Genomic DNA, 13,821 nt, shown 5'->3' on the forward strand with positions numbered 1-13,821 from the left:
GTGCTGGCGCAGGGCTTTGCAAATGCGAGAGCAGTTGTGTCTGCCGCCCTTGTGTCTGAGCGCTTTGGAGGGGCTGTGGGCTATGGTTTGTGTGCCTGGGGTCTGCACTGTTCTCCTGAGGGTCTGATCCACGGGGCAGGGTTCTTTCCACGGTGGATAATAAGCTGCACTTAAGTTGCATCTGAATCACGGTGCTTTGAAAGCAGTCGGATGCTATTCCATGTGCGTGGACCGGGCAGCTTGTGGATGGAAAGCGGTGACCAAGCGCAGCAATCCGACCCCTCACGCGATGCTGCTCGCGCTGGCATGTGCGTGCGGGCGGGTGTCCGTGCGCGCCGGTGCCCGTGACACGCCGGCTCGCGCGGCACCCGCCGCGGCCTCGCCGCGGGCCGGCGAGCGCCCAGCGGAGCTTCAGCCCGCGCGTTTCGCTGGCGCCTCCGCTCCCCGCTCGTTCGGCGCCGCGCGTGGGAGCAGCGCGCTCCGCGCTCCGCTGGGGCGGCGCGGCCGGGCCTGCCCCGGGCGCGCTCCAAGCCCGGCCCCCGCGCGGGAGCCAATGGCCGCGCGGCCGCCTGCACCCGGCTGCCGCCGTTAAAGCTACCGCGGGGCGCGCGGCGGAGAAACCCCCCGTGGCCGCGTCCTGCGCCGCCCGCCTCCCTCCCTCCCCCCTCCTTTCCCTCCCCACCTCCCTCCCTCCTTCCCTTCCTCCCTCCCTCCGCCGGCGCCAGTGTCCGCGCGCGGAGCGGCCGCGCTGCCTCCTGCCCGCCCGTCCTGCCCCGCCGCACGCACTTGTCTCGGTGGCGCGTGTGCGTGCGCTCCCCTTCCCTTCCCCTCCCCTCCTCTCCTTCCTTCTTTTCTTATTTTTTCTCCTCTACCCGGGAATGCACCAGCGGGACTGATGGACATTTCCGAGCTGTGCATCTCCGACCCGCTCGGCTACCACAACCAGTGAGTGCCCCGCGGCGGGACGCGCTGCGGGGGCGGCCGTGGCCGCGGCGGGGACGCGGCGCGCGGGGCACGGACCGCGGCAGCGCAGCCCGCCGGAGCGCTCGGGGCTCCGTCTTTCGCTTTCCTCCCAACTTCTCCCTCTGCTCCTGTGGCGTCGGGGGACGAGCCGCCCGCGCGGGCTCCGGGTCACCTTTCCTGCCCACTTTTACTTTCCGTTTACCCCGCGATTTTTCCTGGAGGGATTAGTGGGTAGCTTTAAGTACAAGTGCAACTAAAATCGCATAAAGTAGATCTATCGAAGCGGCGCTTTTCCCAAGAAAAGTCAGGTTTTCATCTGAAACGCCGCGTCCCGCAGCTTGCTCCTTGGGAAGGAGCTGGAGGTGCGTGCGGGCATCCCGAGGCGGGAGCGGCAGCACCTGCGGCGCCTCCAAAGGGGCCACGCCGGGAATGCCGCGCGCGGGGTGCCTCGAGCGCAGTAAGTTGGGTTTGCTCTTTGAGGCAAGTTAGGAGGCAGAGTCCGCTCCTCCGCTGGGCATCCAGCTGGCCGGAGCAATTTATTTGCAAAGGGGTTTCTGCGCTCCGGAAAATCTCTTCCCTTTTGTGCGTTCGCGTGTTAATCCGTGCGTCGCCTCCGAGGGTTCTGCGGTGTCACCGGAGACGGGAGTTAAGTCGCTTTGCCCCTTTCATTGCTTTTCTTTTAAGAACACATTGTATCGACTAGAATTAAAACAATTAAAAACAGACAACCCCCCCACAATGCTACTTATCCCACTTCTCTCATTACATCTGTCTTTTATCTGTCTTTCTGTCTCCTGTTTCCCGATACCCCGCCTGTCCTTACATTCATTTCTTCCTCCTTTAATCCCCTGCTTCCAGCAATTTCATTAAAATGAGACTTGGTATTGTTAATAGAAATTAATAATCTAACCCATGTGATTTTTTTTCCCCACTGGTGCTTCACTTGTGGCTGCTCCATTTTGAATTAAAAATAAACAAACAGCTCCTTAAGGGAAATGTATTCAGGATGCCATTGGGAGTCTTCTAATATTAAGTCAAAAATAGAAAATGTGTTTACCTTCATTAAAAGAAAAAGAACAAAACACCAGGGCCAAAAGCTAGATCATAACCACATACCATATTTTCTCTTAACTTTTTTTCCTTTCATTTGCTCTACTTTAGATATTGAGAAAAGAAATGCAGATAATGTGAAAATAGTAAAGGATCGTATTCCTGTTGGATTGCTGTTCATTTGCTTTACTTTTTCTTGGTCTCTCAGGCAGCTCCCAACAGTGTCACGAGTGCCTTACCCCCGTTCACAGCACTTTGGCTGCTGGTTAGACAGGTGAAGGTGGCCTTGGGGGAAGTGGCCCGAGCCCCTGTGGCTTTGCAGGGGCCGGAGAACACGGGGTTTGGAGATGGGAAGCTGCTGGAGCGCTCTCCGGACAGCGAAGACGTCGCTGGGCTCGCAGTGGCAACTCGCCCTCCTTTTAAAATTGTGGAGCCTGCGGAAGAGAGACCAAGAATATCCTTTGAAATGTCTCAAGCTCTATTATTTTTTTTTATTGAAAGAGTACAGTGATGATGTGAGAAAGTAGAGCTAAGTCAGTGAAAAGTTATGGGGAGAAGGAAAAAATGGGAGAAGCCTTAAAAATATAGTATATTTAAAGGTCCATGTGCAGTGGGTCAGAAGCTGCTTTGATTTACACTCCAGTTTTGTTACAGTTAGATTTGAGATTGCATTCCTGTGGCTGAGGATAAAAGTTGCTCACCTTATGTGCTTTATGTATCACTTAAGCCGGTTTTCCTCCTGCTGTAACACAGATACACTGTGTACATATAAATATAGGTATTGCTTGTGCCTATATTTTTATCTAGTTGCATTGAACATATTACTGTAATTGTACTGACTTACTCTTCTGACTGCTAGCAAGTGAAAAGATTTTCATAGTTATTCTTTTTAATTTTCCATAATTTTTTAAAAAACTCTTGCTTTTAATTATGTTGGCAACACATTTTTGTCAAATTAAGAGTGATTTTTGAAACATTGCAGACTGCCTCTTATTGTTTAAGTAACTGTTGAGCTATAGGGAGAGAGAATAGAATATGGAAAGAGAAGTGGGTATGATCACTCAATATGTGATCCATACAGTTACCTGGAAACTGTATTTCACCTAGCAATTATTGAGAGCGGCAGCGAACAAGCAGAGGAGAGGGGAGGTGACTCCCTTCACCTTGGAGTTTAAGGAGACTTTAATTTCTGCAACATGTTTTCCAGACGCTGAGAAGGGTCAGATGCGGAGCTAAGTCACGGGATTCATTGCCCCTAATCCCACTGTTTAGGCTGGGGATTTGTCTCCCTCAAGTAGGGAAAGTTCCCTTTCCCTCACCGGCGCGCACGGCTCTGGGCAGCCCCCGGGAATGGGAGGAAGTTCTGGGCAGCGGATCGTGATGTTTCCCTGCGTGCCCGATGTTGCAGTGAAGGGAAGGAAACACTTGTTCCTAATTTCCGCCCTCTGTGCGGGTGCCCTGTGCTGGTTTGTGTGCGTTTGGTTGCATGTGTAGGAATCCTCTCTTTAGTGACCACTTACTATGTTTGGTAGCGGCCTTTTGGGGAAATTTTTCCTGCAGAGGTGAAGCAGCTCTGTGCAAGAAGCTTCTGTATGAGTTTGAATTGGGAAACTCACAAAGAAAATGATTTATACCTGCAGTTTGTCTGTCAGGTGGGGGCATGTGGGGCGAATATGTTAGTTGCACCATATTGACAACGTCCGTCTGCAGTACGGCGGGAAGTGAATGTGTGTGCAGATGCCAGGAACGTTCACTCGGACATAGAAAATATGCGGTTATAGTCACATTAAAGCATATATATGCATATATAAATATTTATGTACAAGTATACACACACACACTACATATATAACTATCCTGAATACGTTGTGCATCTCTTGTACGTAAACCTAAGGCTGTTTCGTGGGAGAGGGAAATCCGGCATTTCTGCTCCTGAGCATTAACTTCCATGTCCAAGAGAATTTTTATCTGGCTTGTTACAGTTGCTACCAGAAATGTTGATAGGACTACAAAATTGCCATCGCTGTGTCTAATTAATATTCTACATGACAGACAGAAGCTGACCAAGTAACCATAATGAAGGGAAAATAAAAATCATTGGCAAGGAAGGGCACCCTGCCAGATGCTATGTCTCTTACACTGTTTCCTCTGATGTATAAGAAGGACACATGAGTCATTGATATGATAAAAATGAAAATTATTTTATAAACAGAAGGAAGTGATTAGAAAGGAAAAAAAATGATATATTTGATGACAGGGAGACATGAAGGTACAACGCTGGAATTTCAAGTCAATGAAAGAGCAAATTCCAGATCACGCAAATTAACAAAGAATTAACAAAGTTGTTGCCACTGAATCTAATGCCCAGGCTGAGGAAATGTGACTTGATTTTAGAGGTTACTGGAAATCTCTGTACTCCATGAATAGGAGGAAATCTGAGTCAGAGAAGCTGAATGCAACTGTCTGCGCTGAGTATCTCTGAAAATCTGGGATAGGGAGGAATTGTTAATTGGGGAGAATGGGGTGGGAATTATTTGTTTTATTGACTGGATAAATTGAAAAACCTCTAAGGGAAGGGGCCTAGGTGCTGTGTTTTTAAGTAGGTTCCTGTCACAGGATGGGGTCCTGCTACATGAAGCTCCCTGAGCACCACGCTGGCGCGGAAATTGGTACCCATGTGGTATTTGTATTAACTTCTCTTCCTCCAAATTCCACTTGTAAAAGTAAAAATGGCCTAATCATTATGAATTATTGAGAAATATGGAAAGATCGATATATTTTAAAAAAATAGGATTTTTTTCATTGTATCGATTTGAAGTAATCAATAAATATTGCATTTAACCTGAGAGGGAAAAGACTTTGGAGAGATTGCATCAGAGAAAGTTGCTGTGGCAGAGATTTCGCATCCCGTTTTTCTTTCTTTCCAAGCGAGCGTGGCGCTTTGCTCCGTGCCCTTTCTGCTGTTACTCCCCAGACCGTTTCTGCTGTGTGGCCGCAGCTCAGAATTAACACTGTTTGGAATGACCTGTGCTCTTCCAGTAATTTTAGCTCACTAAGAAGTTGTGTGTGTTGTGTTGGCGGGTGTCTCTCCCAAATATTCCAGAGCTCAGAGAATACAGTCGCTTTTAGGAAATGGAAGAAGAGAGAGGAAAAAGGCTTAAACCTGAGAGTAGGTGAACTTTACAGGCTCTGTCGGGAGCATCATAAAATTTCTTCAAAAAGTGTAGAACATCTCAATGTATTTAATTAGGGGTAGAAAGAATAATATAGCAAAAGATAGTGGAAAGGCTAGGATAGAATTGGGGGAAGGGTTTGGGGCTTTTCTACCTTTTCTCATCTGTGCTCCTCAGTTTCGAAGCCGGGGAGGTCATGTCAGCAGCTACTGTTGCAAGTCGAGCTCCCGTATGGATGGCGGAGAGTGGGAAACTCGTCCCGGTGAGACCTGTTCTTCACACCGCGCAGCTATTGGTGTTACCTTTACAGCAAGGGAGTGCAGCAGAATTTTTAGTTTGTGCAGTGTGAACAAGTAAATTTAGCATTTATCCGGGACCCAGCAGGATAAAGGTAAAGCTGCTATAGGGACTGGGGAGGGGGCAGAGAAGCAGAGGGGTTCCACAGAAAGGGACAACTCGGACGATTGTTTTTTGTTTGGTGATGGGAATTAATAAAGAAGAGACCAACAATACTCTGCTGTGGTGACCTTGCTGAAAAGAAAAATCTCAACTTCTTTCTGTCTGCCTAGTATGGGCCGCATTTAAGTTGTGAATGTAATCGTGTCTGTGTGGCTTGAATGTGCAAAGTGCTTTGCAATGTGCCATCAGGAGCAGAGCATAATTTAGTGTGTGTGTGTTTTTTTTTTTTTTTTTATTGCTGGTAGCTATTGACCTGGTGAGTTGCTCTTTGAGAAACTGTAGTAACTTCTTCTCTGATTTCGTTTCCATCCTTGCTAAGCTGCCTCTCTCTGAAGCCCTTCGCTACCTCTCCGGCGCACTACAGATGCCCACAAAATGGTCCTTGCAGCTGGAGCACGGTGCACTTGGGCTCCTCCAGAGCTCGGGAGCCTGGCTGCTGGCAGTGACCGTCTGGGAGGAGACGCGTGCCGGCTCAAGGTGGAACACACCGTATAATAATATATTTGTCATGTTTGTAATTGCAAATGTAATTAGCAAACAAGCTCTGGGGGATTGAGGACTTGAAACTTTCGCTGCACGTCCTTTGACCCTATCTTGACTGGACAGGCTCACGTGCTGCCGTTAACCCTTGCTGCTCTCGCAAAGAAATGCCCCTTTTAGTGTGACTGCTGTTGAGTTTTATGGTTTATAAGTTTTTTTTTTCTTTTTTTTTTTTTTCTATGAGCAGCATTGTACCTGTCTTTGCTTGTACCTTCTTTTGCTGTGATGGCCAGCGCTTACGTTCCCCCTGCGACAGGCGCACCAGTGTTTCCCCTGCTAGCGCTCGCGAGGGAGGCGGGCAGCGTTCTGCAGTGCCCTTTGTGAAGAGCACTGTGTACCAGTAAGTGCTTTTGCATACTGAGCCCTTCAGTGCATTCCTATCACCGCAGGCACCGTTACTATTCAGTGCCCCTTGCACTTCGCAGAGACAACTTGCGAAAAGCAGGTGGCAAGCTGTTATCACACAACCTGCGATGGCTCGGCGTCCCCGCTGAGCTGGAATTTTCTTGCACTCCCTTTCCGAATGGGGGAGGAAAAAGATGCATAAGAAATCCCATTCTGTTCTGTGGGACACCAGCAAATCTCTGTCCAGGCACCTGTAGGCTGACTTGTCATCTTACCGAGAATGTCTCTGACCCATAGGGGTGTAGTGAGCAGCGCAGCCAGAACCCGTTCCTAAAGAAGTCACAAACATAGGGGTGCACAGGAGGAAAACAAGGCGTCTTTGCGTTTTCATATCTTCACCTTCATATCATCACCAATATCTTCTCTCGTTTCTTTTTTTTTTGTTTTTGAATAGGACTTACATTGTGGTAAAATTTACAACAGGACTGTGCTTGTTTTGGCGGGAGTCTAATTGATTCCTGCGTTTTTGTGAATGTGAAAGAAAATAAGTATACAGAGGGGTGGCCTTTTTCATATCGTTTTTTCATAGCTGTAAGGACATCTCACAGATACCGTGTCCTGTTGCGGACTTGGAAGGAAAACGAAGGCTATTCTAGTTTCCCTTAGGTAGGGTGAGATGCTTGGCTGAGAAGCCCTTCCTTGAGTCTAGACTTTCCTTTTCCATTTCTAAAAATCAGGTTGGAATTGCTGTGTATTTTGAGGGTCAGATATTTTTCCTAAACTCAACAAGCCTGTGATAGGGGAGGCAGAAATGTGTCTGGGGCCTCCAGCGTGGAGTGCCCTGCATAACAAGAAGACAATTTCTCTTCAATTTTGTTTTGAATTGTCTATGTTTTATTGCAGCTGTTTTTATAAGAAGATTTCTAGTTGCTGAGAGTCTGCTCTTCGGAAAAGCTTTTCGTATACACAGCATATTTAGAAGTGTTATTTTCTAATTTTTCCCCTATTTCTCCTGGCACTTTAAAGTTCCCTTCAGTAATAATGGCCCTCAATCTCCGGTGATGGAGCCGTCACTGTGAACAATGCTGGTGAGCGTATTGTCTCGCTGTCCTTTTCCTCAAGAGAAAGGTCAAAAGAACAGCCTTAAAAAAATGTTCAATTCTCCTGTTATGATTTTGCATGTGGAGATGATCATTTTAAGAATGTGAGTTTTTTTTTTCTTTCTCTGCAAACACCTGGGTGAAAATAAGATGGAAATACGATTTTCCATTAGTTGCTGCTAGCAATTTTTGTTTTTTAAATATGCTGACAAGAACAATTACAAACCAGATTTCTGACTGAGATTTGCACCATTTTGTATATTTAAAAAAATTAAACATCTAAAAATAAGGGGACTGAAGAATTATACTCTGACTAGTTTTATTTTTTATAAATCTTTCTGCGTGGTCTTTCTTTTTCTTAATTAATCTGATGAATTTTGCATTCTCAATACTATCTTGTTGCCTGATTTAAGAAATTAGGCTTACCTGCATGAGATGTTCACAGATCTGGCAATATATCAATGGAGAATATAGTGTACTACTGGTTTCAAGCATTTGCTTTAGATTTTTTTTTTTCTGGTGTACATAACCAGAATCAGTTTATATATATATACATTTTCAATGTATATATTCTCCTTACTTCGGTTTTTGTATTTTAAAACAGCCTTGAATTGCACAACAATTTTGACGAGTTGCTGTGTCTTTCATTTTTCCTTTGTTTCTAGAGCACGGTTGGTGTGCGAATGCTGCCTAGTTTTGACAGTTCAAAAAGTGCTGCGGATTCGGTGTCTTCAGGACACAACCTCAGCCCCTTTCCGGCCCTTTCCCAGCCTGGGGGATGCCTCTGCGCTCTGCCGCCCGCGGCTGGAGGGGAGCGCGTGGTCCGGCACGGTGCGGGCGCGCGGAGCGGCGGATCCCGCGCAGCTGGGCACGGCGCTCGGCGCGAGCTGCGCTCCCTGCCCAGGCAAAAGCGTCCCGGCACCGGGGCCTGCCCGCCGCTCGGGGCTCGGGCTCTTGGGAGCGCGTTAACTGCGCTTCTCCTGCGCTCTTTTTATCAGAGCAGATTGTGGCAAATGTGACCTTCTGAAAATGATGGCTAAATGCACTCGTGTGTCCATATGTGTTACTTTACATGGATGATGCCAGACGCGTCTTCCCTGGAATAACTGATGCAAGTTGTGTAGCAGAGGGCTAGAATGAGTCAAGGAAGGAGAGAAAGTGTTTCCTTGCATGGACATGTATCAGATTGTGTAGGTACATGCTTACCTTTATATGCGTGTGCATGTACTATAAGTTAAGAGAAAAGGCATGCATATGAGATGCATATAATTCTGTGTATAGCCACACTTCAATTCTGTAGTGTGTATAAGCTAATTTCCTGTGCAGTTATCTCTGAAAAGTCTCTTGGCACATGCGCGAGACTTTTTACATGTGGTTATGAATTTATGTGTGCATATATGTATAAAAAATAAACATAGGTGTGTGTCTTCATTGTGAGGTTGTTAGGGTTTGTAAATTTTTGGCGCTTATTGCATGGAAGGCGTTCTATAAATGTGGATAGCCGAATGCTGTCAAAATATACTGTGTGTCACATTTGCGCTTAAAAAAGCGTTCAGTGTTTTCTGTTAGAGCAGTTATATTTAGTAGATACACATGGTTAGGTGCTACTGAATAACTGTAATTAGATGTTCTATTTATAGATCACTCACAACAGACTACATGATTGTAAGGACAAGTAGAGGTTTTTTTCAAATAAAATGCAAAAGAAAGGAATTTAAACATTGGCATGAAAAACTTAAAGCCAGCTATGATATTCTCCAATAAAAGCAGTGCTAAAGGTACTATTAGGAAAGTCAACTGTTCAGAAATTCTTTTTTATTTTAATTTAATTTCTTTTGGCTATTGGAGTTGGAGGAATATTTTTTACTTTTTTTTACTTTGTTTTGTTTGTTCTTAAATATGGCTTTGGGCTTTCTTTTCTTTTTTTTTTTTTTTTTTGGTGAAGGTGCGAAATACTGTGTCCCCTTATGGAATTCCTTTCTTAAAAAGTTATTTGATGGTGAGATGTTTTTGCTTTTTATTTCAACACCTACAGTATTTCTGATCCTTCTCTTTTTGTGCTTTTAGAAATTGTTTTCATTAGAACACAGTAGTTGCTTTTCTTCTATCAATTACAGTTTAGGAGACTGTCATTGCAGGAAATATAAACCCTAAGCAGTGGCTGTGATCGCTACTTCTCTTCAGACACCGACCATCTCTATAGGAATTTAGAAATTTCCTTACTTGAGTTCTTATTCTAGCATGGAATTATTTTAAAAGTATGATAAAATTAATTCTACAACCATTTCATAACATTTATGAAACAAAAAAGCAAAAGCACTTTCAGTGCAGTGATGTGTTATTTACATCACTTTAATAGTACAGTGATGTGTTATTTTACATCGCTTTAATACATTAATTTTTCTTAGAATTTAGACCTAGGATGTTTATGAAGAAAAATCCCTCTCACCCTTTTAATAGTCCGTTGAACGAAGGAAAAATACCTGCTTTTGGCTGGTCTGCTTTTTCAGCATATAATTTCTTTGCCTCGGTCTCTGCAAGATGTTATAAATTCAATTCCCCTGTTGGACCAAGAGTTAAAAATTAATTCATGAATAATAAAAACCAATCAGTCTTGTTGAGTTTAAGAAGGATTAGAAGAAAGGTTTTTGTACAGAAGCAGTTATATATCTTGGTGCTGATGTTGTTGGACTAATAGATATTGTACTAGGTCCCACTGGTTATCTGATAAAGGAAGCTGATTTGCAAATAGGATTGTGATCCTGATGACTAACGAGTCTCATATTGGGTGGATTAAAAGCGGTTGGGCAGTTGGTGTCTGTTACAAGTTCTTGTCTCCTTCTTAGGAGATAATTTGCTTGGTTTAGAAGCATGGTGATTGAAAAGGGGCCCAGGCAATGGGCTCTATAGAGGAGCGGCTCGTGCTAAGCTCCTGTGGCCGGGCTCTCGAGGGGGCAGCGGGGCTTGGACGTTGGCTGCGGCCGCGCACGTCTGGGGCTGTGCTGTGGCCTTGGGCCTGTATCGGGCTGTCCTGGCCTCAGAGCACTTAAACTGTAGAAGCTGGGCACGGAAAAAAACACACCGCCTGGGTGAGATAGGGAAAGGAGTTGTGCCCCAATCTAGTGTCGCAAAACTGCTCCTATCCCTGCGGAGGGCTCCTGTGGGTGCTGTGGAGGGAGTGAAGCAGCCGGGGAAGATGCAGCTTGCCCTTCTGCACCAGTCTGCCCTTCGCTGCAGCAAGGTGGAGACCTGGAGGAAGGGGGAAAATACAGCCACTGCCAGGGGAAAGTGGAGGAGCGGATGAGGCCATGCAAATACCTGCTCTATCAGAGCCTGAAGGCAAAGTTTTGGTGAGAAAAGTGTCAAATCCTGCTCTTGCAAGAGTGACGGCATCTCCGTCTTTCAGCTGTTGTGCTGGGAAAGGTTGCAGCTGCAGGGCGTTTGGGACGTTAGAGACAGCAACATTCAGTCTTAGATTTGGGCTGTAATTAAGGGACTCCAGGTAGAAGTGTCCCGCCTTTGCAAGGAGAATAGCGTTGCCGCCCTCGAGGGGGCCTAGCGGCCGCGCGTGCCAGCACCACAGCGCTGGCACAGGGCTGTGGGTCAGCGTGCGGGCACCCGCCGTGTGCGGGGCCGCCGGCTGTCCCGCCGGCTGCCCTGCTGCCTTCCTTGTCACAGAGCTGCCCCAGGAGCCACTCAGGCTGCTTCGTCCTCTAAAAGGAAAACGTGGGTTTCTCCTGCCCGCCTTGGCAGTGTGCTCACTGCTGTGCTAAGAGAGGTTTCCAGGTTTGTGGGCCTCGTGGAGTCTCCAGAGATTCGCTCTGCCCTACCTGTGGGGTCCTGCTCTGCAAACCCACTTCCCCAGCTCGTGGGAATAATGTCACAAAGGTGGCGCATGCCAACACGTCCCCTGAGGTGTGATTCTCTGCTCCCCGGAGATCTCATTGCAAAGAAACTGGATTACAAAAGAAAAACCTGAGTGTTTCCCCCACTGAGCTTCATGCGGTCTTCCTTGATTTCCTTCTAGCTGACATGATGAAATACGTTGCTGTCTTTGAGTATTCATTTCCTGTGTTTGCAGATCATTTTCTAAATGAAGCTCTCACATTCTCCTCATACTTAAGTCTTCTTAACCATTTTTTTGTGTCTTAAAACTATCCAGTTTGTCAGTGTTTTCCTAATATAGTAACCCCTAGAAATTTTTGGTATGTTTAGGCTTAACCTATGCATAAGAGAAGCATCTGCTTCCTGGGTTCCCTGGAAGTGGATTTTGATGTCACTTGTGCAGGTGATTGACAGCTGGGATTAGAACCAGGACCTCGGGATCTGAATTGCTGGATCAGAATTGCTGGGCTCTTGCAGCCTGCATTAAGGGTGTCGGGTATGTTGGCTTGCAATTCGTAACCAGCTCACCAGCCTCCAAAGGAAAGCAAAGATATAAAGGTGTTTTTTTGTTGTTTTTGTTTGTTTGTTTGTTTTTTAGCTAATTTCTCATCTATACGAAGACTTACCCATACTGTGGTGTGATGAATATGTAGTGATACGTTTCAAATATCTTTTTTTTTTTTTTAATCAGTAGCAGGTTTATCAGTGTTCTTAACTGTTGCTCATTGTTAGTTCCATACCATGTTAAATACAGATTTAACAAGAAACATTGCATTCATTTTGGAGCTGCATCTAGTTTTTTCTGGGAGAATGACATACGAGTGTCTCACTCGATTTTTGATACTTCACCAATGTTAGAATCAGTGTAAAAACTTGACACTTTCTGTGATGTGGACTACTGAATCACAGAAAAACCTTTAAAAGCCTCACAGAAAAGTCTCCTCTTTGAGGAGGAGGCCATATTAAAATGATTCCTACTATGATAGAGAACATTCTGCCTCTGATAATGTAGTCAGTACTTGCTGGCTTCTAGGAACTAACATGTTCTGTTTCACTCCCAGCAATAGGTAATTTATAATAGGTTACTTTATCTTCTGAAAGCAACTAACAACCATGAAATGCTGTTGTTACTGTTGAAGGAAGAGACTGATGGTAAAAATTTATTTGGGAATCTAGACAAGCAGAAGCTGCAAGATGAAGAGCTATCTACAAACTTTGAGCTGTGTTTGGAAACTTACCTTTTGAAATTGTCTTCCAAGGTACTTTGGATCTGAATCTGCTGTCATTTATACTTGTGCAAATGACAAGTAATTGTCAAAAGTGAACAGGATACACTAATGTAAATCTGGTACAATATTAACATGAGGTTGTTCAGCTCAACATCACTGTAGAGGAAAATATACCTGGGACTCTTATGAGAGATCTTATGGAAAAGGGGGGAAAAAAAAAAAAGAAAGCAAAAGATAAAAATGGTGAAAGCTGTATGGGAAGGGCAAAAAGTAGTTGTTTTTCTTTTATAAAACTCTGCCAGGTGCTGTTACTGACTCCGATCACCGGCTGCTTTTAGAGATCAGGATTCGTGCTTCTAATGCATGAAATGATTCTTTCAGCCCTTTGGGAATAATTTGGAGTATGTTGGAGAAGGCTACATAGTGGTAATTGGGGAGCAGTTTGATGCATTGCTAAATGCACAGAGGACAAAATGCCAAATGAGGTGTGAGAGGAGGTGAAGTGTGAACTCGCTGAAGTTGCAAAGAATATTATCAGGATAAAAACACAGCAGAGATGAGTAAAGCAAGGCTCTAAAGAAGCAGTCCAGTATGTGGAGAATTCCAGAGACCTCTGGATGAAAATGTCCTTTGCCAGATATATGAGGATGAAACCCATGGAAGGAGAAGGCTTATGCAAAGGAGGAAGAAGACTAGAGCAAGACAGCGGGGAAGAATAGACCTGACTCTGATTTCAAGGTTATTAAAAGATACATAACGCTATCAAGCTGAGCAGCAATTTTGTCTTTATAGCAATAGATCAAGAAAAAAGTGTAAGTCAAATGTAAAGAATCTATGCCCTAAGCAAAGCCTTGCTGATACTACCCTGTGTTTGGGAAGTTTAAGGTTAGAACTATCTAGTTTTGTATCGTGTTGCAAGGGAATGCAAAAAGCAATGCCAGGCAAAAATCTCCTGCTCTAGACTGGAAATATGGAGGGTGATGGTTGAGGATGGTTGTGAGCATTTGAGGCTGTAAGCAGGACACTGGACACTGTTGGAGCTGTGTTAGACCAGAAATGGGGAGCCAAAGGAAAGAA

At 45.3% G+C, this 13,821-nt stretch overlaps 1 protein-coding gene across 1 annotated transcript in view; it reads left to right on the forward strand.

Moving 5' to 3' along the window:
* The first annotated feature begins 890 nt into the window (after positions 1 to 890).
* Positions 891 to 13,821, forward strand: part of ESRRB (estrogen related receptor beta) — a 76,486-nt gene continuing 63,555 nt past the window's right edge. Inside the window, exon 1 of the mRNA XM_088529351.1 lies at positions 891 to 945. Within this exon, the coding sequence (XP_088385477.1) occupies positions 896 to 945 (50 nt within the window). The 5' untranslated portion in view covers positions 891 to 895. The remainder of the gene's footprint in view (positions 946 to 13,821) is intronic.

Source organism: Tinamus guttatus, unplaced genomic scaffold (assembly GCF_059628265.1).
Source record: "Tinamus guttatus ecotype Peru unplaced genomic scaffold, ASM5962826v1 Tinamus_guttatus_pri_ptg000327l, whole genome shotgun sequence".
Classification (NCBI taxonomy): Eukaryota; Metazoa; Chordata; class Aves; order Tinamiformes; family Tinamidae; genus Tinamus; species Tinamus guttatus.